Source organism: Alligator mississippiensis, chromosome 8, assembly GCF_030867095.1.
Source record: "Alligator mississippiensis isolate rAllMis1 chromosome 8, rAllMis1, whole genome shotgun sequence".
NCBI lineage: Eukaryota > Metazoa > Chordata > Crocodylia > Alligatoridae > Alligator > Alligator mississippiensis.
The window spans coordinates 1,668,531-1,692,516 of NC_081831.1; the positions used below are offsets into that span (position 1 = coordinate 1,668,531).

Sequence of the window (23,986 nt, forward strand, 5' to 3'; positions counted from 1 at the left end):
TAGAAACCAACATGGCTTTTACTACCAAAATACACCTGCAAGGCCACCAAGGCCACAGGCTGGAGGCACCAGAAACAGGCCGGCACCAGTGGGAGGCAGGGGAGGTCCCCGTGCACCCACACGCCTGCACGCGGCAGTGTCTGAGCCCACATGGGCAGCTCCCCCCGGAGCACGCGGCGTCTGGGCCCCGGCCCCTTGCATGGGGGCAGTGTCCTGCCGGCAGGGAGTCACTTTGCAGCCAGCAGCTGTCTCCGCTGTTGCTCCAGCAAGGCTTCCAGGTGGTCGGCCCTCTTCACCGCCGCCTGCAGCAAAGCCCGTGGCAGGAACGAGAGCACGGGCGTTAGTGGCACGGTGGGAGACGGCACTGCAGACCCCTCCACCCCGCCCGCAGGGCCATGTACCTCGTACTGCTTCCGCAGGCTGCTCACGGCCTCCTCTTTCTTCACCACGGCCGTCTTCACCCTGCACCAACACAAAAGATGAGGCTGAGCCCTTGTGATGGGTGCCCCTGCCCCACTGCCCCAGAGATGCTCGCCTAGGGCTGGAGGACCGTGGCCTCATGCTCCTCCCTGGGGCTGTCAACACCCTTGCAAAGGCCGGATGAGCCTGCAAGGCAGATGGGGGCAGGGGAGGAATGACTGGGGTGCCCAGGGCATCAATAAGACCCTTGGCCACTGCATTAGCCCCCCGCGTGGCCTGGGACAAGCAACTGATGCCGGAGGCTAGTGACCCTGTTCCAGCAGCACTCAGTGACACAGCGCACACAAGAAAAATGGTCAGCCCCACACAAGAGGAGCTGGAGATCCCGCCGGCTTGGTCAGCCAGGACTGCATGGACCGAAGCAGCTGGGGGCAGCTGTCCGAGCGGTCGGGGACTACAGGCATGTCTGGGGGCGCGGGGGGATGAGGACGCTGAGCATGTATTATCAGTGCTGATGTTTCTTTGTATTTCACCTCTTCCCTCCTTTGGCCCGTTGGCTTGCCAGCCCAACTCCTAGGATTTTCTATAGGCAAGTGGGAACTCCCCCTTGCTTTTTGTGCCAGTTTCTGGGGCTGCAGGCCCAGCATGCATTTAGCTCGCAATAGCTCTCCCCAGGTGCCTCCTACAGCCCCGCAAGCGCTACCAGCTCCTCCATCACGTTCAGCCAGAGCTGGACTTCCACCGCTTTGGGTGCAGCACGGGCCTCGCAGCTCCCGGAGGTGCTCCCCACTAGACACCAGCTATCCCCCGACTGGGAGTTCGTGCAGAGACAGCTACTGGGGGGCATGAGCATGGGGAACCCAGGCCCCCGATTCACAGCCACGTGGCCCTTGCCGGCACGGGGAAGCAGCTGCCAACCCTGGGGGCTGAATGCACAGGGCAAGGGTCTCTCTCCACCCGCAGGGAGCGTGCCCTGGCACCACAGGGCCAGCCCTCACCTCCTGTGCACCTCCTCCAGCTCGGCGTTCTTCTCCCGGGCAATGCGGTCCAGCTCCAGGCGCTGGCGGGCCCGCATCTCCGACATCTCCACCTTCAGTCGCTTGTTCTCCTCCTCCGTCCCCACCAGCCGGTCAGCGAACTCCTGGCGAATCACATCCGACAGGCTGCTCCGCTCCTGGGTCAGCCGGTCCTTCACCTGGGGCAGGGGCAGAGGTCAGAGGGCCCAGCGGGGGCACCATGCAGGGCTGGGCCTGGGAGCAGACGGGCCCACGTTGCACCCACCTTGCGGATCTCATCCGCCTCCTGCTCCTTGTGCTTCGCCAGGCCTTGCAGGCGGATGTTCTCACCCTCCAGCTCGGCCAGCCGCTCCTTCAGCTCGTTGCAGCGCTCCTGCAGCTTCCGCTCCGACCTCTCCAGCTCCTGCAGCTCTGCCTCGTACTTGTCCCGCACCCTCTTGATCCTGGAGGGGACAAGAGCACTACATCCCGGCTCGCCCGCCTCCGGGGGAAAGGGGGATATATCCGCATCGCACTCAGCTGCCCAGCTTGCATGACTGTGTGGGGCAGGGAGCCTACAAGCTGTCCCCAGGAGCCGCAATGTACTTCCTAGGAATAGCCTGGACCTTCCCTGGCTCCAGGGGGAACGAGGCACCCAGGGGAGCCAGCCTGGGATGGGGACAGCCGGCTCCAGGACGGAGACCAGCTCCACTCCACACCAGTCTGTACAGACCCTGCCGGGACGATGGAGCAGCTGACACTGCTGGGAGCTCACAGAGGAGCATCTGCTTTGCCTCTCAGCAAGGGACAAACCGCCGGTGCGAGCAACCCGGTCCCTCCACCGCACGGGGCCTTCCCCTGTGCACGTGCAGGGAACGCTCCTCCTATCCCCCAGCCAAAGCCCGCGGCGCCCTGCTGTGCTCCGCCAGGCACACTGCTGCTCGTACGGGCCTAGGAGCGAGCCACTGGCCTGGGGAGAGATGGGCTCAGCTGCCCGCACCTGGGGGCTGAGAACATGGGGGAGAAAGGCAAGAGCCCTGCCCCCAGCTCTGCTCAGGTGTCCGCGATGGCCCCGGTGAGGACAGCTCACAGCAGACGCGAACTGCTCTTGCTCCCGGCCACCCCGCACCTGTTCTCCGCCGCCCGCTCGCACTCCTCCTTGGCGGACGACATATCGGCCTCCAGGCGCTGGATGACCAGCTCGATCTCCCTGTCCCGCTCCTTCCGCACCTCCTCCTTCAGCTCCCGCTCCCGCGAGAGCAGCCAGGCCTCCTGGGGGGAGAGGCACAGGCCAGGGGTCAGGTGGAGCCTGGAGCCTGGCCCAGCTCCTACCAGGGGTTGGCGGCCGCTCCGTTACCTCCTTCTTAACGTAGTTGGCCTCCCAGGCCTGCTTCTCGATCTCCAGACGCTCCTTCAATGCCTTCACCTCCGCCTGGGGGGAGCACAGCAAGACCCAGGCGAGTGATGGGGGGGTAAGTGCTGCAGCCCCGACCAGCCAGAGCCCCCAGCCTTGACCCGGGGGGAGATGCCAGCGAGGCAAAGGGCATGCACTGGCACCGAGCACCCAGTGCTGCCCCTGCAGCACTGGAGCCTCATCCCGTTGCTCCCGGACCGAGCCCAGGCCAGGGAGGGAGGGCTGGGGGTTTGCGACAGGAATTGGGGGGTGCTTCAGACCTGATGGCGCCTTTCCTGCTCCTCCTGGACTCTCTCATACTCCTCCCTCAGTGCCTTGGTGCCCATAGCGCTGCTCTCCTCCAGCTGCCGCCGCAGCTCCTCCAGCTCTGCCCGCTGCCTGTGGGACGCAAGGCTGCGGTCAGTGACCCCCTGCCCTGCTCCTGGGGGCAGGCACTGGTCCCCAAGACCCTGTGGTTCAGCCCAGCGCAACCTCTCTTGGTTCCAGCAGTCCCAGAGCGCCTTGGCCCCATCCATGGGGCTGGAACCGGAGCCCCCAGACCCTGGTGCTGCTTGGAAAAGGTGGGGAGCCCGGGGCAGGAAGCCTGGGGCTCACCCCAGCCACCTGCCTCACCTGGCAGCCTGCTGCCCCAGCCGCTCCTTCTCCTCGGCCACCTCGGCGTGCAGCCTGCGTCGCTGCTGCTGCAACGCCTGCTCCTCCTGCTCCAGGTGCTTCTCGTACCTGCGACGGGGAAGAGACTGCTCGGGCACATCCTGCCCTGGGAGCCTGGCACTGCTCCCAGCCCCAGGGTCCCCACCTGCCTCCTCCCAGGACCCCCTGGCCTGTCCCAGGCTCTTCTCTGGTGGCTCCCTCCGTCCTGCAGCTGTCTCCCCTCTGCCAGGCATGCAGCTGCCCAGCCCAGATGCCCCCATGGGGCAGACACCTTCCCCACCTCCCCAGTTCTGGGGTCACTCATCCCCTGGCTGCCCGGACAGGAGGGATGCAGGGCTTCCCAGCCAGGCCCATACCGCTGCCTGGCCATCTCCCTCTCGCGCTGGCCCTGCTCCTCCTTCTCGCGCTCCAAGAGCTGGCGCAGTTCCTGGGCCTGGCGCACATAGCGCTGGGCCGCCTGCTCGTCCGACTGCAGCAGCTCCGCCTCGTGCAGCGCCTTCAGCTTCTTGATCTCCTGCTTGTGCTTGGAGATGAGCTTCTGGATCTCGGGCTCCAGCCCTGGGGGTGGTGGACAGGATGCGCCATCAGGCAGGCGGGCACGGGCTTGGCCTGAGCACACGGACGGCACCATGCAGCTGTCCTGGGGACAGGGCAGGCACGGCCAGGGGCACATATGTGGGGCCCGTGTCCTGTGACATGCATGGGCTGGGAAAGCCGGTTTGCCCCCTGCTGGCGTGAGCGTGGCACAGCAGCCAGACGCCGGCGCGGGGGGTGTGCTCTGTACCTTTCACCGTGATCTCCTTGATCCTCTTGGTTTTCTCGTCGATCCACTTCTCCCGGCGCAGCTTCTCCGTCGCGCTCATCAGCTCCTTCAGCTTTTTGATCTCCTGCACCAGAGGGAACAGCGAGCCCTCAGGGGTGGGGGCAAGACACCGCGATGCCGCGGGGATCCAAACGCCCGGCCCGGAGACCGTGTCGGATGGGAGCCAAAAGGCCTTGGCGCAGCCCATGTCTCCTGCAGCTCTAGACACAGTCCGTGGGGCTTTCTCCGCACCCCTCCTGGGAGGAAGCCATGTGGAGGGGCAGAAGGGGAAGCCTGTGCAAGAGAGCATGCTGGAAGGAGCCCACGCACTGCTGGAGACAGGGGTCAACGAAAGCCAAGGGTGCTTGCAAGTGTGTGCATGTGGGTGCAAGCACCCACCTGCCGGGGCATGGGCGGAGCGTGGGGATGTCATTAAAAGCAGGCAAGGGGACTCCTCGTTACCCTCTCGGTGCTCTGAGCTGCAAGCGCTCAGGGCAAGTGGCAGCTACAGGCCAGGCAGACAGGCAAGGAAGAGGTGCACGGCGAGCACAGAACAGCTTTACCTGGCACAAGGGGCCCAGGGTGCACCAGACCTGGGGAGACAGAGAGAGGAGGGAGAGGATGGGGCACCAGCCCTGCCCTGGGGAATGGGCACCAAGCAGGGCTGGCTGAGGCAGGAAGCAGGGAGGAGAAGGAGCAGACAAGCAGCGCTGGGGATGTGGTGAGGGGGTCCCTGGAGGAGTAGGGTCCCTGGACGAGCTGAGCAGAGGGACAGTCTCCCCCACAGCCAGCCTGTGCCCTGGGGCCAACCTTCAGACACAAGCAGCTCGTGCTGCCTGGGTCCGGACCCAGCTGGCGCGTGCACAGGGGGCACCATTTTGGCTCCTAGCAGCCCCCGCAGCCATGCAGCTTTGGGGACCAGCTGGGGAGGGACAAATGCCTCCTGGTCATGGGACTTCCTTGTGCTCTCGCACTGGCTCCAGCAAGGCTGCAGCTGCCCAAGACGCAGCCCCCTGAACAGTAGCAGAGACCCCGTCTGCTCCGCATGAGACCCCACGTGGGACCGGCAGGGGCAGTGCCACCCCTCGCACCGGCAGGAGAGGCCTTGTGACAGTCGCCTCTGGCAGGCTGCGGTACGGGGTGCTGGACCAGGCTGCGATGGGGGCAGAGTTTCTCCTCTGCCCACCCGCAACCGTCGCCTTCCTCCTCGTCTCACCAGCTCGTGCTGCTCCTGAATCTGGGCGATCTTCTTGGCATATTTCTGATCCACCTGCTTCAGCTCGGTCACCACCATCTCGCACTTCTCACTCAGTACCTTCTTGTCGTCAATCAGCTGCGGGGGCAGAGGGGGCAGCTGGGCACCTGCCGCCTGGCCGCCGAGCCCCCCGGTACATGAAGCAGCCCAGCGCCTGCACTCTTATGCCACAAAGGTCGGCTCAGGACCTGCTCCCCCGCAGCTACTGGAGGGGGGTCCTGGGTTCCTGCTTCCAAAACGACTCTCAGCCCAGCTGGGATGGGCACGTACCTGGTCGATGAAGGCCAGGTGCCTCTGGATAGCAGCCTCGTACTGCTCCCGCTGCAGCTGGAGTTGGTGGCTCAGCTCCTTCTCGGTCTGCTTGACGTGCCGGACGGTCAGCTCGCGCTGCTGAGCCTGTTGGGAGCGGGGGAAAGGAGCAGGGGCACTCACAGCTGGGGCTGCACTCACAGCTGGGGCTGGCACAACCCCTCGCTTCACACCGAAGGGCATGAGGGGGCAGGGTGACTCTGGAGGGCGTCTGCCCACTCGGGCTGGCACCTCTCACTGCAAAGTCTCCGGGCACTGCCGAGGTCCAGTGCCAGGGGACAGAGGGCAGCCTGATCTGGGCAGGCTGGGAAAGGTACAGCCCTCGTAGAGCAGCCGTCCTCCCCTCCTGGCCGATGGGCTCAGGGCACGGCCAGGGCTGCCAGCCCAGTGGGGGTCCCCCGCGCCGGGTGACGCACCAGCGCAGTCTGCAGCAAGCTGATGGCACGCTTCTTCTCCTCCACCTCCAGCCGCAGCCGCACGATGGAGCTGGTGACCTCGGTAGCAACTGCAGACGCCTGCTCCAAGTGAGCCAACTCCTCCTCGGACAGGAGCCCCTGGCGGGGAGGAAACAGTGCCCACGTGACACTGAAAAGGGGCTGGACGCTGCCCGCCACGGACAAGGCGAGACCTCCCCTTCCCCCGCTCAGTCCTGCCAACCAGAGCCCTGGCAGCCACCCAAGGGACGCCCCCTCCACATGGCAATCCCCAAAAGACAGCAAGCGGGCAGGAGCCCCGGTCCCATTGCCTCTCCAGCCCCCCGAGATGCCAGGATGGATGTCAGGCACGGCTGGCTCTCGCAGCCCCAGTACACTGGGGGCCACACCATCCAGCACGTGCCTCCTCCAGCCCCCGGCCCGGCACTTACCTCCCGCGGCGTGGCTGAGGCGGCAGAGCGAGGTCGCTCCTGCTCCGACTTCTCCATCTCGTCCAGGAAGCTGATGATGCTCTGCAGCTTGGCCTCGGACAGCAGGGCCCCGTCCCCGGGCCCCGCCGCGCTGTGGCTCAGCTTGCCCAGCTTCTCCAGGTTGTCGGCGGTCAGGGAGGTGGAGTCGGCCTCCTGGCAGGGGAGGGGACAGCGTGGGAAGGAGCAGGGCAGCGCGAGGGGGGCAACACCCCTGGAACCACCCAGCAGCCTCCAGTCACCTGCAGCGGCACGGGGGCAGAGGTGACAGCAGCCCCGTGGGGGACATGCAAATGCCCCCCGCTGCCCATTGCTAGCCCATCCCTGTGGCATGCACCGAGCAGTTTGAGGGGAGCCCCTCTGCCCCTACCCCATCGATCCAGGCATGTATGTCCTTCTTGCAGGCCTTGGGCTGGGGCAGCAGCTCCGGCTCCTCCTCCAGCAGCTTGAGGGTGTCCAGCAGGTCATGCAGGGTGACCTTGGAGGGGGCGCAGCTGGCTGTGGCCACCACCGTCTCCAGGTCTTCACTGGCCACCTCCCTGAAGCTCACATCCTGGGAGGGGACACAGAGCAAGAGGACTCAGAGCCCTTGGTGCCACTCTCTGGAGAGCCTCAGGCCTGGCACTCTCCATGCCAGACTGGTCGCAGACCCAAGCACCAGCAGCGTGGAGACATCCGAGCTCACCTGCTGCCTGTCCTCAGCCACGGGCTCCTGCCTGGGCCCCGAGCCGGGCTCCGCTGGGGGGGTCTCCTCGGGGGCTGCAGCTGGCACCGCGTGGAAATTGGCATCTGGAGCAACCAAAACAGCTCTTGCTCAGTCCCAACTGCTGGCAACACCCCTACTCCACCCCCCACTCAGCACCCCGAGCAGGATGTGTGCAGGGCTCTCGGAGACCTCACCTGCATTGTTGGCCTTGAACGCCCTGCTGGCCGGGCTGCCGTTCTTGGGCATGGCTGGCTTGCCGGGCTTCCTCCTCCCGGCCCTCCTGCTCTCATTCAGCGCCGCCAGCTCCTCCTCCGCCAGCCGCTTCGCCTCCGAGGCCTTCTGCGCCCGCTTCTGCTGCAGCTCCTGGAAGGCGGTACCGGCCGTCAGCCCCTGCCTGGCCCAGGAGCCCCCCTCCAGCGGGGGCAACAACACAGAAGTGGCTCCAGCCCTCCCAGGGCAGACGGGAGCCCCGATACACGGCGCACAGCGGGCACTGGGGTGAATGGGAGAACAGACCCGCCATGCAGGGCTGGAGCGTGGGCTACTGGCGAGGTCTACATGACCAGCACCCATCAGAAGACGTGGACCCTGCGCCAGTAAGCTCTGCCAGCAGAAAAAAGCAGCCTGGCTCCCTTGGGGGCGCGCATGGTGCCATGGGGAAGCACCGAGGCCTGCCAATACCATGATGGGGGCACTGCAGCAGCCAACCCTCCCCGCTCTCTGGTCCCCCAGCCCCTGCAACCCGTTTGGCCTTGGCCCCTCAGCGGAGGCTGCCAGCTGGGGCGACGCGAGGCGCTCTCTCTGGCAGGCTGCTAGATGGTGCGGACACCAGAGGAAAGGCAACACAACCCATCCCAGCTCCGAGCTGCTCCATCTGCCATGAGAACTTAAGATCTGCCATGGACTGGGTCAGACCCCAGGTCCGCCTGGCCCATCTCCTGCGTCACAACGGCAGAGCGCAGAGGCTGGAAGGGAGAGCGAACGGGGTCCGACCAGGATTTTCCCGTTCCTCTCTCTCCTCTGAAGCCTCCAGCATTTAAGGTCTAAAGGATCCGATTCAGAGCATCCCTAACTCAATAGTGACAGATGCCCCTTTCCTCCAAGAACGTGTCCAATCTCTTTGTGAGTCTGGCCAAACTCTCAGCTGCTGCATCTGGTGGTAACGAGCTCCCCACTAATTACGCGTGGGTGAGAAAGAACTTCCTTTTGCTGCTCTGCCTGCAAGCAGCCCACACGAGGATGGAGAGCAAGCTGCTGCAGCTCCCCACCTCCAGGACAGCTCCCAATCCACCTGGGCATGGTGGTGAGAGCCCCGTGGCTACCTGGATGGCCGCCTGCCGGGCCAGGCGCGCCTTCTCCTCGCGGATCCTCCGCCTCTCCTCGTCCTTCCTCCGCTGCAGGTCCAGGACGTTTCCCTCCTCCCGCGCCTGCTGCTGCCGTTCCTGCCGGGGGAGAAGCACACGGGGAGGATGACGGAGGCTCCTCTCCAGCACCCACCACACGCAGCGAAGGGAATGGGCCACGTCCCACCTCCATGGCTGCCCCGGCCCCAACCCTCCCCTCTGCGCAGGATCTTTCCCCAGGGCCCATTAGACACCAAATGCCCTTAGCTGCTGGCTGAAAGAGCTGACAAGACAGGGCTGAAGAGTAGCAATGACGTGCCAGAGCCAGGAGACAGGGCAGGAGGGCTTTTTCCTTTTTTCAGATAAATAATGAAACACCCAGAAGCACAAACTGCTGCCGAGGATGCGTCACTTCCCCGCGCGCCAGCTGTCAGTGCTTCGAGGACATGTCCGTGCTCTGGGTGCTGGGCAGACCCAGGGCCGTTGTGTTAGGAGCACCCAGCCTGGGGGACCTGGCAGGAGCCCCCGTGGTTCCTGCTCATGCCTTGGGTGTTGGTATGCAAGGCAGGACAGGGTACAAATCCCTGACAGGTCCCAAGGGTCTGGTTCCTGTGGCCTGAAGTCCCACCGAGGTCGAGGGGAAGGCTCACCGCCCAAGCAGCCAAGGCGTCGGAGCCCAGTGCTGCTGTACAGCAAACCCAGTGCCGCTCCTGGCACCGCCTGTGGCTCCCGGGACCTCAAGGGGCTGGGAGAGGCTGGCACCTCTCAAAAGAAATGCCCCCGGCTACCATCTCCAGCTCCCATGCCAGCCTTGGCTGGAGAAGCAGTGGCAGCATGTCTGTGCCCCGAGACACTGTGGGTTAGTCCCTCAGGGCCGTGCCCATGAGACCAACCTCTCTCTTGGAAGCCAGCACGTGCCCGAGCGTGGCTGCCCCCGCCTTGCGCCTCTGTGAGTGGCACCGGTACCAGCGCTGGATGGTCACCGCGGCCACGTTCACCTGGTGGATGAACCTGCAGGGGAAGGAGAGGGGCAGAGGCCACGTGAGCCTTCCCACCACCCACTGCAGTGAGTACAGGCCCCCCAACCCTGGCCGGACCTGCCTGCTCTGCCCCTCACCTCTCCGCCTCCTCCTCCGTCACCTCCTTCCGCCTGAGCAGGCTGCCAGTGTTGTTGCGCACCAGGATGTTGTTGCTGGAGAAGTTCTTCTGCAACTTTGCCACACCGCTGCCCTCGTGGTCGTCATGGGACGTGGCCTTGATGATGTTGCTGAGGTGGAGGGGATGGGTTAGGGGCGCCCTGCCTGCTGCCATGCCAGCCCCGTGGCTCCCCCAAGATACAGCTGGACCAGAGCCCTGCCCGCGGGTGAACGGAGATGCTGGGATGGCAGGGAGCGCAGAGGGGCCGGTTCTGAGCCCAGCCTCTGCACCGACCTGGCACGCGACCACAGGGGAAACCCCCCCCACGGGCAGAGACGGCAGCCCCCTGCCGCGCCCCTGCAGCCGAGCGCTTGCCCACCCTTACTTGAGCGAGGTGGCGGCTTGGTTGGAGCTCTTGGGTGCGGGGGCCCTGTCGGCGGAGGCGTAGTTGTTGTGCACCATGGTGGTGACGCAGTTGCCCACAGCCCCTTTGTTACTCCTGCCGTGGAGAGAAGGGAGAGGCTTCAGGGCTGGCCGGAGCGCAGGGAGGGACACGGGCCCTGCTGGGCCCCCGCTCTAGCGGCGCTGGCACTGCCCTTGTCCACGGGGGAGCAAAGGAAAAGCCAAGACACCAGAGGGACCTCTCTCTTCCCGGTGCTAAGCCCCCTTCCAGCACCCCCTCTCCAAGCCCAGACACCCTTCCCCAGCCTGCACTCAGTGCCCACAGCCCCCTCCTGCCCTCTGTGCGCTGGAACCAGCTCCTTCACTCCCATTTGTGAGACATCGTGGCACACGGGGGCCGGGAGGCCACGTATTGCCTGTGCCAGCTGGCTCTGCCTCTACACCGGAGAAGGAAGGGTATGCTCCCACCGTGCTGAACAGAGCTACACCGCCTGCCTGCAGGGGAGAGAGCAGGTGGTGCTCCAGGCCTCACGCTGCCTCTCACCTGTTGTTGGCGGTGAAGTTGGCTGCCAGGAGCACCGTGGCTTCTTTCTTCCTCATGCCCGTGGAGGACTCCAGGGTGCTGGTGCTACGGTCGCCAGGCAGGGCGGGGAAGACCCGCGGCTCATCGTCCTGGGGTGGGGGGGAGGAAGCAGAATCGAGCACCCACCCGCGAGCACCAAGTCAGCACGGGTCACACGCCTGCCCGATACCGCGTTCTCCCTCCATAAGACAGGACCCCCTGCCCCAAGCTTAGAGTCAGATGCCAGGAGCAAGCAGAGGAACCGGCTGCTAAGGGGTCAGACACCGACCACAGACCAAGGGTATAAGAGGGCCAACGGGGTGGCTCTGGAGTCACCTGAGGATCTAACGAGAAGAGGCCAGGCACAGACACCCTGGTGGCACCGAGCTGGCATCGGGCCCACCCTACACGCCAGAGGCAGGACGGGAGTGTGTGAGCAGCGCCCTAACTTCAAGCCAAGAAGCTACTTGCCAGAGGGAGGGGAGTGCGGCTCGGCCCCCAGACCCGTCTCCCTTACCAGGACGTTCCACGTGGTCTTCTTCTCCGGGGAGGCTTTGCTCAGACTCGCCAGCTTCTTCCTTCCACCGGAGCTGCCATCGAAGAAGGTCAAGAAGTCTCTGCTCTGCTCCGCACTGCGAGCCGGGGAGAAGCAAATCCAGGAGACAGGGAGAGGGGGAAGGACCTTGCCATTATCCTTCAACATGTCGGGCTTTCACCTTTCACGTGGTGCCCAGACCGAGCTCTCGGCCATCGCTAACCCCCAGAGACAGCCGGAGAACAAGGGCACCTCTCACCCAACACCGGGAAGCCAAAAGGCTTGGCAGAGCGGGGAGAGTCTGCAGTCGGTTTCTATAAATATTTAGCTCGGACACGGGGCTCAGCCCAAAGAGACGGGCGACGGCTACAGCAGAGGATGGCGAACCAGGCCCCTGCACTTCCTACGTGGCCACGGGGTGGGGGTCCACCCCTTGCTCACACGGGTCTCGTGAGAATCAGCGAGCATGTGAAAAACGCCACGAGAGTTTGGGGCAGAGTCTCCCGCGGCCCATCCGCGCGCATTTACAGTCAGACCGAACGGCCGCCCGCAGCCAGAGACACGGCTGTCAGGCAGCGCCCTAAGGGAGACGATGCTCTCCCGCTCAAGGCAGCGTTTCAGGAAGGAACTGGTGCCCCGCAGCTCGCGTCAAAGAAACGTCCGGGGGGCCGAGAGAAGAGCAGCTGCCGTTCCCCCGTGGGCAGGAGCGTCCTGCCGGCGGAGAGAGCCTGCCTGAAGCCAGACGGGCTGTCCATTAGCTGCGCAGCCCCCGCAGCCCCTTGGCCGGCTTCCCCGCCCGGCCGGCCTGGAGCCTGCAGCTGCCCGGGGCGTTCCCATGCTTCTCATTCCACAGCGAATAGCTTCTGGACGCCACGGCCCCGGGCAGCGCTGCCTGGCACGCCGCGCCCTGCTCCGACCTTGCAGCTAAGCCCAAGCACTCAACCTCTGACCCGCGCTGCGGTAAGAGGGTTAAAACCAGCCCGGGGTCCTTGGCGCTGTCCGAGCAAACTCCCACCTCTCACCCAACGGCGCGTCTCATCGATGACGCGGCCGGAAGAGACTCCCCCGTCCAGCGACCGCTCAGCAAGGCGGACAGGGATGGGACTGGTTTTCAATTAAAGCCTGATCCCCAAATAAAGTTCTCGCGGGGAGGCCTGGGCATCCGCAAAGGCATGGACCGGGGTGGGCTCTACTTCCAGGAGCAGTGAGCGCTATCGGGATCCCAGCCTGGGTTCACAAGACTCAGGTGTCCCCCAGGGGTGCTACACCCCGCTGACTGCGAGGGCTGGAGGATGCACGGTAGATGGAGGGCGAATGCACACGGTAGCCTGGGGAGCAATTCAGGGCCCCCAGAATCACACTCCCTGCCTCCCCTCGACCCCTCTCCTCACCTGGCAGCGCTGTTCACCTGCGGGTTGACCTGGGTGGTGCTGTTGGATCTGCGGAGGTTGTTAATGGCCCTGGCGCTGCCCAGTCCTGCCTCCTCCTGTGGGGGGAAAGCAACCCCCGAGCTCAGCCGTGCAGGGAAACTGCAGCCAGACAGCGGTGAGACGATCACGGCAGAGCCGGATCTGGGACCGAGGGCCCGATTCTGCAAGAGGCCGAGAACCCGCAACTCCCCCCGAGGGCGGTGGGGACGGGGAGACTCAGCGCAGCGCTGGGTCGGGCCTGGAGACACCAAGTAACACCCGCCCCAACCTGCTTGCCACGGAGAGGGGTGGCAGAAGGAGACTGAGAGACGGGACACACGACGCTGCTTGTCTGGGGCACAGAAAGGGGCACCGGAGCTGGGGGCAAGCCAGCGACCACCCCACAAATGCACCCCCACAACCTGCCCCCGAGCTGAGACCGAGCCTGGCTGAACTTCCAGGGCAAGCAGGAGGCAGCGAGACCGTCCCCGGCGGCAGGACACCCAAAGCCCTTCCCAGAGGCGAAGCGCCCCAGGAGGAGAACTCGGCACCCCCCAAAGACGTCTCCAACGACGGGAGGGGAGGGGACGGGCCCCGTAGCCCCCGCGCCCGCACTCACCAGGGGGTTGCGCCGGGGCTTGCTGTCGGTGCTGACCGAGACGGAGCGGGCCACGTGCTTGGCCGGGGACGCGCTGCTGGGGCGCCGCAAGACTTGCAGCGGGAGCCCGGTGAGGCTCAGCTCCACGCCGTCGGTGCCCGGGCACGAGGCGCTGCCGCGGGCGCTCTTCATGGCGGGGCGGGGGCCTGGGAGGGGAGAGGAGAGGAGAGGAGAGGGGCGTGCAGAAGGAGGATGCCCGCCTTACCGTAAACCGCCCTCCTGCAAAGGGGAGGATTCGGCCCTGGTCCCAGCCAGCCGTGCAGCAGCTGATGCGACGCGCCCGAGCGCAGCAACACCCGGTGCCCCCGGCTCCTCCCTGCCTGCCTCGGCTCCGGGCAAGAAGCCGAACACTTCCCCGCTGCCTCCGCGCCCAGCACTCGTGCAGCGCCTGTCGCACGAGGAGCGGTGTAAACAGGAGGCGCTCCATGGCAACCGCCGCACGCACAGGCGGGCGCTTCACCCCGCGCACGGGGCTCCCTCGGCCCCCGTCCCGCAGCCGGGGGCCCCTGGCACGGGGCACCGCGGAGCCAGCGGGGTCCTTACCTGCCCCGCGTCCGCAGCACGGGGGGCTGCCCCCCGGGCCTGGGGCTCCTGCCCCACCCCCCCTCCAGGCCTGAGCCCCCTTGCACCGCGGGGAGCGGGGCTGCAACCCCCGGGGCCTGCCCCCAGGGGAGCCCCAGGGCTACGCGCCCACGGGGGGCTGCAATGCACGCACCCCGGAGGAGGCTGCAATGCAAAGCCCCCCCAGATTGCAATGCCCGCACCCTGGGGCGCCCTGCAATGCAGAAGCCCGGCCCCGGGTGCAGGCGGCCGCGGGCTTCCCCCCCCGCGGTGCCGGCCGCGGGGCTCCCGCCAGCACCAGCCGCACGCGCAGCCTAGCCCCGCCGCGCCGGGAGCCCGCCCCCCCGGCCACGCCATTGGCCAGCGGGCGGAGCCGCGGCTTCTGAGTGGCTGGCCCAGCTGCCCGTCGCGTGGTGGGGCTGGGGGGTAGGTTGAGGCTGCAAGGGGCGGGCCCGGGAGCTCCTTGTGCAGCGCCGAGCACCCAAGGGCGACCCAGCTGGGGCAGCTCCCCCCTCAGTTGCAATTTCCCCATGGGTGCAACCCCCCCCCAGTTGCAATTCATCCATGAGTGCAACAACCCCCCCCTTGCACATCACCCTTGGGTGCCTTGCAACTGCCCCGGGGCCCGCAGCACAGGGGCTGGAGGGGGGCTGCATGGCCGCCGTTTGCTCTGCTCAGAGCCGTCCCGTCTAGTCCGCCCTGCCCAGCCAACGCCGGCCGGGACCAGCAGGTCCGGTCGCCCCGGGGGAGAGCCTGGCTCTCGGGGCCCGCACGCGGCTTGGCCCCTTTCTTCCCCAGCCGGGCCCCGCTACCCCACGGGCCCAAAACGCTGCTGGCGTGGGAGCAGAGCGAGCCGGGCCGAGCAGGGAGCAGCAGAGACGAGCCCCCGACTCCCCAACCCCGGTTAAGCCTCCGGAGGCCACGAGCAGGGATCCGGCCTCCGAGGAAGAGGCAAAGCAAGCGGTGGGGAAGCAGCACGCGGGAAGCCGGTGCCCTCCAGAGCAGACCGGACGGTCGCACGGACCATTTCACCGGGTTATCCCGGGCACCGTGCTGGCCAGGACGCGCGGGTGGATCGCGGGTAAGGAGGCAGCCGGGGCTGGGCTGGGCTGGGGAAGCCCCCTGCCCGCCCTGCCGGTTTGATCGGCTGCGCCCCACGGAGCACGCCGGCAGCTGCATGCTGCAAAGGCCCTGGGGCTCTTGAGCAGGGGCAGGGAGGGCAAGGTAAGGGATGGCCCAGCCACGCTGCCCCGTTACAGGGGCAGGGGAGGCAAAAGAAGCAGGACACCGGCCCCAGGTGGTCGACGCTGCAAGAAGGGGCCCAGGCTAGCTCTCCGTGTGCACGGCTTTGTGCTCCTTTTATTAACAGGTACCTAGCAGCAACACCTGGGATCTGCGAACATGGCACATCCCTGTCCCCACCGGGCACGGGCCCTCCTCCTGGTCCCACGGGCCGACCCCGTGCCTGCCACCCAGCAGCGAGGAACGTGCGTCTGCAATGGCAGCGCTCCGTGAGGGTCCGGCCGTGGGGGCCCAGGATGCCACTAGTCCGATGTCTCCTGCCCTGCTGCCCTGAAGGTCCACGTGTCTACAGCAACCAGGCGCAGAGCCCGAGCCCTGGTCGGACGGTCCTGGAGCGACTCCACCCAGGCCACTGCAGCTCGTTACAGCAGTCGATGCTTCACTGATGAGCCCAGAGCAGCACCTTGCCCACGTGCCCCTTGACTCTGGGCTGCAGCCCCCCAACCCACAACAGCGGGGCAGGGGTGCAACAGGCCAGCCCAGCACGTGTGGGTCCCTCCCTTCAGGGGATGAGGAGATGAAGCCTCACCCCCTCCTTCCCCTGCAGCACAGAGGAAGCCGTCCTCAGCCGGTGTGCAGCATGGGGGCCACGGCTGTGGCCCCCACATCCTCTTCCAGGGGGATTCAGCCCAGCCAGGTCCATGTGCTGCCAGGTGGGTGCAGCAGGATTCAGTCACGTGCTGCCTTACAAGCACCCCTCCTGCCCGAAAGAAGGGGCGGCCTCGAAGGGCAGCCGGTCCGTGCCCAGTCTGTCGCCGGAGCGCAGGGCAGCTACATGTTGAGGAAGGAGAACACGGAGGGCTCCAAGTTGCCTGCGGGGTCTCCCTGGTCCCCAGCATGGGGCGGCCTCCATGGGGCCACGACCGCCGGCTCCCCACCGGTGGCCAGTGCTGCGTCCGAAGGGGCCACCAGCTCCATGCCGGCGAAGAGAGAGAGGCCGAGCAGGGGCATGGACGCAGCCCCTGCGCCGCTCGGCGTGTGTGTGTGCCCGGGGTCCATGTGAGCGCCATCCTCCGCAGGCTGTGCCCCCGCCAGTCGGCATGCCACCTCCTGCTGGCAGGGACCAACGATCACCGCGTCCCCGGCCTGCTCGCAGGTCTCCGCACCTGCCTTGAGCTGTCCTAGGCAGGCTGGCGTGGCGGAGAGAGGGGGATCCAGGTCAGGAGCCTCCCATGCCCCCAAGGGGAGTGGGGCCAGGCTGATGGGCTGAAGAACTCTCTCCCCTGCCAGAGGCACCGTGTCGGTCAGCAGGTCCTGTGTGCACTGGGCTGGCCCTCCGGCAGGGGCAGCCAGGTCCAGGGGGCAGCTCGCGGGAGTGGTCCGGCTGCTGCACAGGGCCTCGAACTGCCTCAGGATCTGGGGGGACGGAGTGAGACGTCAGCAGGGCCCTACACCCCTGGGAGGTCCCTGCTGGCCCCCAGCTCTAGCACCGTGCGCTGTGGAGGTCCCCAGGCCAGGCCCTCCAGCTGTGACGGGGCTGGGGAAGAGAAGGCCATGCTGGCTGCGCTCCCTCCTGCCTGCACCAACCAGACCCTGGGGCAGGATCCCACAGACTCTGGGAAGCATCGTTCAGTCAGTGCCTGGCAGCCCTCCCCATGCTCACAGTGCCAAGGCAGGGAGCGGTGGCTGCATCTTGGGGGGCAGCACTGAGCCCAGGAGCTGGTTCCCACTGGGGTCGGAGCCCACGGGCCCCAGCAGCATGGAGCACAGAGGAAGCCGCTCCCCGAGGAGCCAGCCTTGAGCATCACCTTGGTGGCTTTGTTGGCCACGGGCCCGGGGCTGCCTTGGCTGAGCTGCTGCAGGTGCTGCCGGGTCATCAGGAAGATCTGGTCCGGGGCCAGCAGGTCGGAGCACATGAGGGCGGAAATGGCGCACATGGCCCGCTGCGGGGACACGCGGGGAGCGCTGTCAGCCCGCAGGAGCCCAGCCTCTGCCATGGGATGAGGACGGATGCTGCTGGTCCTCCAGGTCCCCCTGGCTGCCCCCGCCGTGGCCTGAAAGCCCCGCTAGTAACCTGGGGCTGTTTGAGCCTCCCCCCACAGCCCCATTCACCATGCAGGCGCAGGCGCTGGGGTCCTGCAGCGTCCGGTTCAGCAGCTCCAGCACCACCTCGCAGTTCAGCAGCCCACACCTGGGGAGAGGGGCCGCACTCAGCTGGGGGTGGGGAGCCTGGCCTGCTGATGGCTGCTAACCCCCACCCTGGACCACCTACCCCCTGCTCGTCGGGGGGCACCACCATCCTCCATGTGCCCCTCAGCTTCCCCCTGCCACAGTGCCCAGCTCTGCCAGCCCAGGAAGGGCAGGGAATGTGGGCCCAGGGCTGAGCTGGGCTCGGGGAGGGGGTACGCCGGGCTCTTACTCCTTGATGAAGTGCTGCACCTCCTCACGGGTCAGGAAGACCTTGGGGCCATGGGCCAGCCCGCTCACCAGGCTCACCTCCTGCAGGCAGTCGCCCCGGTTGTCAGCCTCCACCCTGCAGCGGGGGTGGAGATGCCAGCTCCATCGCTGGGTCCTGGAGATGCGGGGGGCACAGCTCTGCTCCCCGACCCGGGAGCTCTTCCAGCCAGCCCATCTCCAAGGCTCCCCCTGCTCCACCCCGGAGAGCTCCAGTCCCTGCTCTCCCCACCCAAATGCCCACCCCGTTTACCCCACCGTGGGGCTGTAACCCCAGCTGGACCCAGCCCCAAGCCCCCCTGCCCTGCTCCCACCTCTCCGTGATGCCCCCCAGCTCCCTGCTGGCCCCCGAGTGGCTGTCGCTGCCCGACTTGCTGTAGGAGTCGGAGGTGCGGCTCAGCTCGCCGTTCTCCTGCGAGGAGTCCTGGGAGCTGCGCCTGCTGTCCGTCTCCTCCCAGCCGCCGCCCGGCTGCCCCGGCTGGTGACTCACTGCAGGGAGATGGGCCAGGAGCGTGGTTGAGGTCCCAGCTCTAACACGCCACTAGGATGCGGCAGAGACCCGCTGTAGTCTGGGCCGCACAGGCGCCCATAGGCAGCCACCACCTTCCCTGTCCTGAGCTGTCACTGCCGGCTGCATTTCAGTCTGCAGGGTGTTAGAAACCCCCAGGTTGGGAGGCTTCCAGCTCTGCCCTGACGCTGCTGTTTCCGATTAAATTAGTGCTGGCACCTCCCTCCTCCAGCCAGGCACCAGAAGCCTGGATTCCCAAGGGTCTAGGAGCTGCTGCCAGCCTTTGGGGCGTTGCACCCATCTGTCTCACGTGGGGCTCTGCACCTACCACGCATGCCGTGGGCTGCAGGGGCCAGGGGCTTTTCAGACCCCGCATAGCTTCTCCCGGGGGAGGGCGCCGTCACGGGCTGGTAGGCATCATCCTGCAGCTCCCTGCTCCGGGGCCGGCACGGGTCCTGCCTGGGAAGCACGGCACTGGCAACCACCTCAGCCGCTTTCTGGATGGTGCTGAGCAGGGCTTCACCTGGGGAAGCTGGGGCAGAGCCAGATGACGACAGGGCCTGAGTCTGTGCATCCGGGCACAGAACTGGCCACCCCAGGCCACAGGAGCAGAGCAGGGCAGTGGCCACAGAGCCGCACAGCCAAGCAGCTTCTGCTCATCAGGGTTGGGGCACCAGACCCCTGCCCAGGCAGGGCACAGAGGCAGCTGCCTCAGCACCTAGCAACGTTGCCCACTGGGGAGCCCGGCCCTTGCAGCCCCAAGATGCCACAGCTGGTATGAAACAGACCGCCTGATGCCAGGAGCGGGGGCATCAAGGCACCAAGGGCCAGGAGACTGCCCCCCTGCCTGGGGTGCTGGTGCCCCAGCCCTGCGCCATGCCCGGACTTACCGGAGCTGCCCTGTTCCCGGGTGAAGCCGAAGCCCTGTAGGGAGCTGCAGGGGCTGGAGCTGGCCCCCATTCCTGCAACAGAAGACAGTGCAGGGCCCGGGAACGCTGGCTGCATCTGCACCAGGCAGGTCACGGCCCATCAGCAGCGATGGGGCAGGACTGGGGGTGGGAGGGCCACAGGGCTCTTTCCTTGGGCTGGGATTCTCAGCGAGAAGCCGCTATCCGCACCCAGGGCAGGGGCATGGGGTGGCCCATGTGCTTACCTGCTGGGGCGGGCAGCCTGGCAGGTGCTGCAGATGGCTGGGGCAGCAAGGTGTCCGAAAACAGCGCGCTGGCCAGGTCCTGCAGGCAGAGCCGTGGGGGGTACAGGGTCACTATGGGGACCCCCAGCAGCCCCAGCGCCGGCTCTGCCAGCCCTCAGTCCAGCACCAAGCCCGAGGCAGGACGGAGGAACCTCAGCCCCTGTTCTCCGGGGCCTGGGATAGCCTGAGGTGAGACGCACCTGCGCAGCTGCCCGGACCTGCTGGTACAAGCTGTTGCCGTGCAGAGGATCCGGGGGACCCGCGAAGGCTGCGAGGCAGAAGCGGGTGATGAGGGGTCAATCTGGGCTGGCCGCGGCACCGTCTAGCCCCAGCACAGCTCTGCAAGGGCAAAGTGCAGCCCCCTGCAGACCCAGCCCCCACCCCAGACACCGCAGCCTGCCAGGGACCTGCCCTGGGGGGGTGCACCCATCTGGGCATCAGCACTACAGGGACAAGCCCCCTTCCCACCAAGCAGCTGGTGCGGCCATCCTGCAGAAGCACCCTGGCCCACAGCTGGTGCAGACCAGCAGCAACTTGAGCTCCCAACGGCGGCTGGAAGAAGGTCCCAAGCTTCCCCGCTCCCCTCCCCAGGGTCACACCAGTGCAGACGCTGCCAGGGGGCGCTGGGGAACTGCTGCTGTTTGCAGCAGCTTTGCACAGCCCCGGGGAGCACAAGGCACCGGGCTGACGTCCACCCAGCCCTGCCCAGGAGCAGCCTGACGGCCCAGGGCTAAGGCAGGGCACACGGGGGCCTGGGCTACCTGCTGCTTCCTGGATGAAGGTGGAGTTCCTCTTCAGCTGGAGGAGGAAGGGCGACGAGCCATGTGTGCACATGTACAGCAGGATCTTCAGCACCTGCAGGCACGAGGGAGGCTCTGGGGGATGCGCCCAGGGCCAAGCCAGGCCACGGCGGTCTCCCCTCCAGCTGATCTGCCCGCCCTCGGCCCCACGCTCAGCCCCCGCCTCGACCCCGGTGCTACCTTCAGCTTGACGTGGCAGGAGCGGCTGTGCAGGCGGGCGAGGAGGTGCTCCAGCAGGCACTGGCTGCTCCCCGGCGACTCGTGGGAGATCTCTGAGAGGCGGAGGGTTAGGAAGCATCACTCGCTGCGGGCTTGCTCCCTGCACCCTCGACCGCAGCCAAACCCCCCCGACCTCGGACCCTGCCTGCCCTGCTGCAGCACTCGGGGGCCTCCCACGCGCCCTCGCAATCCCCGAGGGCCGCTGACGCCCCGCTCCCACGTCCGGCCCAGCACCGGCCCCGGGCCCAGCTCCGAAGGATACTGGCAATTTCCTCGAACAGGTACCCGGGGCAGGGGGCATCGTCGTCCGAGGTGCTCTTGATCAGCGTGGGCAGCTGGAAGAGACGCGGTCATCAGGGCGCTGCTGGCAGGGGCCCTGCAGGCGCCGGCCGGACGCTAACTGGAGATGCCGGCGCAGCGTGGCACAGGAGCGGAGGGGAGGGTGCACCCACCGGGACAGGCCCGGGGAAGCGCCCAGCCCAGCCCAGCCTTGCTCCGCTCTCAGCCGACGCCTGAGCCTCCTCCCGGGGGGCACCGTGCCATCACAGGAGAAAAGCTGTGACATCACAGCGGGTGAATGGGGCACGGCGGTGACATCGCAGCAAGGAGGGGAGTACGAATATGACATGACAATGAGTGAATGGGGCAGGGGGTGACATCACTGCAGGAAAGAGGGCACACCTATGATGTCACATTGGGTAAATGGGACAGGCCAGCGACATCACAGCGGCAAGGGGAGCGCGGCTATGACATCACACCGGATGAATGGGGCACAGCAGTGATATCACAGTGGCAAGGGGAGCACAGCTATGACATCACGCCGGATGAATGGGGCACAGCAGTGACATCACAGCGGCAAGGGGAGCATGGCTATGACATCACACCAGGCAATGCGGCAGAACAGTGACATCACCCCCCCCAGGAAACGCAGCAGTGACACCAGGGTGGGCGAAATGAGAAGTCAGCGACGCAACAGCGCCCGACGGAGCACTGCTATGACATCACGGTGGCTGGAACTGGGGGGGGGCGCGCGTCGATGACGTCAAGACCAGCGCGGTGACATCATGACAGGGCGATTCCCACTCCTAGCCATGCCTCTGGCCCCAGCCCCTAGCCCAGCCCTGGGGAGGGGAGATGGGGGGACAGCGGCCCCAGCCCCGACCCCGACGCCAGTCCCGGGCGCCCTCACCCGGCTCAGGAAACTCAGCCGGTCCCGCAACGGCGCCGCCATGACTCTGCCCTGCCCGACCTGGCCCCGGCATCGCGACTCCGCCTCCCGGAAACTCCCCCAAACCAATCAGAGAGCGACTTTTCCCAGCTTGCCCAATGGGCGTTGGGAAGGGGCGGGGCTTCGGGGGGAAGCGGCCCGCGTTACCGACGCCGCCAGGGCCGGGGCAGCAAAGGGCAGTCAACAACCGGTCAGCGCGTCCAATCAACAGCCCGCGTTGCGCAGCCGGCCCAATCAGAATGAACTACGGAGGCGGGCGGGACCTAGCAGAGGCTGGGCAAAGGCTGCACCAATCCAAATCCAAGGGAGTTCTGATGGGCGGGACACTCGGCCTATCAAACCTCGATCGGAGGGGAGGGCGGCCCAATGAGAGGCGAGCGCGAGCAGAGGCCCATGGGAAGGCGACCCAACATGGCGGCGCCCTGGCTCCGAGCTCGCGAGCGGTTGCGGCGCATCCCCGAGCTGCTGGCGGGCTGCCGGGACCAGGTGCGGGCCCGGGACGGGGGCGGGGCATGTCGCGACACCCGATGTTTATGTCGCGACATGGACGGGCGCCGCTGGAGCTCAGCGCCCGCCCTGGTTTCCCCTTCCAGGCCGCAGCCTACGGGAGGTGCGTGGCGGCCGCGACGGCGGGCCGGGCCGAGCTGCGGAAGGACGCGTGCGCCCAGGAGTTCGAGGCGCTGAGGGCCTGCGTCGCCCGGGCGGTACGGGGCCGGGGCGCGGGAATCGCCCTGTCGTGATGTCACCGCGCTGGCCTTGACGTCACCGGCGCCGCCCCCCCCAAGCCGCCGTGATGTCATAGCTTTGCTGCCGCAGTCGACATTACGTGGCTGCCTTCTCATTTCGCCCGTCCTGGTGTCACTGCTGCGTCCTCTGGGCAGCTGCGATGTCACGGCTCTACTCTCTTCACCTGGTGTGATGTCATCGCTGTGCTCCCCTTGTTGTGATGTCACTACTGTGCCCCATTCACCTGGTGTGATGTCATTGCTGTGCCCCCCTTCCCCGACGTGATGTCACAGGCGTGCCCCAAGGGAGCAGTGACGCTGGCTGGCGTTTGAAGCAGCCCGGCCCCACAGGGAAGAGGCTGTCTAACCCCCGCCTGGACAAGAGCCTCTTTCCCCTCCGGGCTGTGGCCGGTTTCCGGTGCATCCGTTCCCAGCCTGCCCCCGTGGCACGGACGGGGATGCCAAACCTCCGGGCGACTCCCCTGCATCCCTTATTTTTACAGGCAAAGGCAGCGGCGAAGTGACGCAAGTGGAACCGCGAGCGACCCCGCGCCTGGATTTATAGCAGCTCTGGGGCCCGGCCGGCTGGAATCGGGGCATTCCCGAGCCTGACAGCGGCTGCCTGCTCTCGAATGCTCAGATGGGAAGGAAGGAAGCGGACCAGCGGGCTGGGCACAGGAAAGCTGCGGGCCCCGGTCAGGTCCCAAACTGGGCCTGTCAATAAAGGCCTGGAAAAGGCTTTTGAAACTGCTCGGAGTGGTGTCTGCGCTCAGGTTTTATGGGGTGAATGGTGAGCTGGCCCGAGAACGTGGCTCCTCCAGCCGTCGGGGCCCCAAGAAGCCTGACTTAGCCCCGGGCAGCTCTGACCCACGCAGTGCGCTGGGCCGGGCTCCGCTGTGAAAAGCAGCGTCGCAGCAGTGGGCTGCCCTGGGGACTGGGTACCCGCTCCCCTTCCTGCCCAGAGCTGGAGGAACGGGGGCGGGGGGTGCAGAATGAGGCATTTAGGAGCAACTCCCCCTCGCCATCACGTGGGCCGGGCTGAGGTCACCCCGCCTGATGCTCACAGGAGGGAGCGGGCTTGACTTCGGTTCGCTGCAGGGAGGAAGCAGCGTGAGCACGGGCTGTTCCAGCAGCCCTGACAGCGAAGTAGGCGAGGGCCTAAGGCAGGCCCGTGTCCCAGGCTCCCGCTCCTCCTGTCATAGCAGCCGTGCCCAGGGCTGCGTTATAACAGAGGTAACGCGAGCGCTGGCAACACGAAAGAAAGGGAGCCTTGGTTCCTAGTTAGACCCAAGGCTCCCTTGCTTGGACTTTGCTGTGAGCAAGAGATGCCCTCACGCCAAGCGCTTCTCACACCCAGTGCAAGGGGCACTACAGGGCAGGCAGACGGAGGCCTGCTGTTCTTTCGCGGCCACTGAGGTGGGGGGAAGACCTGGAAGAAGCTCCATTTGCCTCTGGAGGCAGACTACCTCCCTACCAGCGCAAAGCAACAGATGCCATCCACCCTCCCCTATGCCCCCCGCCATGTCCAGACCCTGCCGAGAGATGCTCTGTACACGCC

The 23,986-nt window shown here is 66.6% G+C and overlaps 3 protein-coding genes across 11 annotated transcripts; 1 reads left to right on the forward strand and 2 right to left on the reverse strand.

Annotated features, from left to right (window-relative positions):
- CEP131 (centrosomal protein 131) lies at positions 1–14,382 on the reverse strand. Of its 6 annotated transcripts, none has more exons than XM_059731971.1 (27): positions 14,043–14,382; positions 13,461–13,645; positions 12,824–12,918; positions 11,415–11,529; positions 10,880–11,007; positions 10,319–10,432; positions 9,914–10,063; positions 9,690–9,807; positions 8,776–8,895; positions 7,648–7,816; positions 7,433–7,536; positions 7,118–7,300; positions 6,712–6,903; positions 6,263–6,400; positions 5,808–5,933; positions 5,499–5,615; positions 4,846–4,875; positions 4,265–4,367; positions 3,837–4,038; positions 3,442–3,549; positions 3,090–3,207; positions 2,773–2,847; positions 2,545–2,687; positions 1,702–1,879; positions 1,419–1,615; positions 402–462; positions 1–302 (listed from the first exon to the last, which is right to left on the reverse strand). In XM_059731971.1, exons 2-27 carry the CDS (start codon positions 13,629–13,631, stop codon positions 228–230), a joined length of 3,330 nt encoding a protein of 1,109 aa, XP_059587954.1. In that variant the 5' UTR covers positions 13,632–13,645; positions 14,043–14,382; the 3' UTR covers positions 1–227. The 6 variants fall into 6 exon arrangements, with proteins under 6 accessions (XP_059587954.1, XP_059587957.1, XP_059587953.1 ...); XM_059731974.1 differs by having other exon boundaries at positions 11,415–11,487; positions 13,461–13,887; XM_059731970.1 differs by having other exon boundaries at positions 13,461–13,887.
- A 1,009-nt stretch (positions 14,383–15,391) lies between these two features.
- TEPSIN (TEPSIN adaptor related protein complex 4 accessory protein) lies at positions 15,392–21,743 on the reverse strand. Of its 2 annotated transcripts, none has more exons than XM_014605917.3 (13): positions 21,665–21,743; positions 20,738–20,810; positions 20,437–20,528; positions 20,218–20,311; positions 19,657–19,724; positions 19,418–19,496; positions 19,155–19,226; positions 18,593–18,796; positions 18,071–18,245; positions 17,722–17,835; positions 17,415–17,493; positions 17,111–17,245; positions 15,392–16,718 (listed from the first exon to the last, which is right to left on the reverse strand). In XM_014605917.3, the coding sequence occupies exons 1-13, from the start codon at positions 21,704–21,706 to the stop codon at positions 16,134–16,136; spliced, it is 1,812 nt and encodes a 603-aa protein (XP_014461403.2). In that variant the 5' UTR covers positions 21,707–21,743; the 3' UTR covers positions 15,392–16,133. The 2 variants fall into 2 exon arrangements, with proteins under 2 accessions (XP_014461403.2, XP_019353758.2); XM_019498213.2 differs by having other exon boundaries at positions 17,722–17,874.
- Positions 21,744–21,801: 58 nt separating this feature from the next.
- NDUFAF8 (NADH:ubiquinone oxidoreductase complex assembly factor 8) lies at positions 21,802–23,179 on the forward strand. 3 transcript variants are annotated; one of them, XM_019498216.2, is made up of 3 exons: positions 21,901–22,189; positions 22,297–22,313; positions 22,932–23,179. In XM_019498216.2, exons 1-3 carry the CDS (start codon positions 22,070–22,072, stop codon positions 23,038–23,040), a joined length of 246 nt encoding a protein of 81 aa, XP_019353761.1. In that variant the 5' UTR covers positions 21,901–22,069; the 3' UTR covers positions 23,041–23,179. The 3 variants fall into 3 exon arrangements, with proteins under 3 accessions (XP_019353759.2, XP_019353761.1, XP_019353760.1); XM_019498215.2 differs by having other exon boundaries at positions 22,058–22,189; positions 22,297–22,407; XM_019498214.2 differs by lacking the exon at positions 22,297–22,313 and having other exon boundaries at positions 21,802–22,189.
- Positions 23,180–23,986: the final 807 nt, after the last annotated feature.

What these genes read in the sequence shown, in the direction of transcription:
- CEP131 (XM_059731971.1), bottom strand. Translation starts at nt 13,631, where the DNA reads ATGAAGAGCGCCCGCGGCAGCGCCTCGTGCCCGGGCACCGACGGCGTG. An exon ending in AGACCACGTGGAACGTCCTG is followed by an intron (nt 11,008 to 11,414) that starts GTAAGGGAGACG and finishes CCCCCACCCCAG; the next exon opens with GACGATGAGCCGCGGGTCTT. An exon ending in TACATGCCTGGATCGATGGG is followed by an intron (nt 6,904 to 7,117) that starts GTAGGGGCAGAG and finishes CTCCCCTGCCAG; the next exon opens with GAGGCCGACTCCACCTCCCT.
- TEPSIN (XM_019498213.2), bottom strand. Translation starts at nt 21,706, where the DNA reads ATGGCGGCGCCGTTGCGGGACCGGCTGAGTTTCCTGAGCCGG. An exon ending in GGCTGAGTTTCCTGAGCCGG is followed by an intron (nt 20,811 to 21,664) that starts GTGAGGGCGCCC and finishes CGTCTCTTCCAG; the next exon opens with CTGCCCACGCTGATCAAGAG. An exon ending in TGCAGCCCACGGCATGCGTG is followed by an intron (nt 18,246 to 18,592) that starts GTAGGTGCAGAG and finishes ATCTCCCTGCAG; the next exon opens with TGAGTCACCAGCCGGGGCAG.
- NDUFAF8 (XM_019498214.2), top strand. Translation starts at nt 21,802, where the DNA reads ATGGGCGTTGGGAAGGGGCGGGGCTTCGGGGGGAAGCGGCCCGCGTTA. An exon ending in TGGCGGGCTGCCGGGACCAG is followed by an intron (nt 22,190 to 22,931) that starts GTGCGGGCCCGG and finishes TTATTTTTACAG; the next exon opens with GCAAAGGCAGCGGCGAAGTG.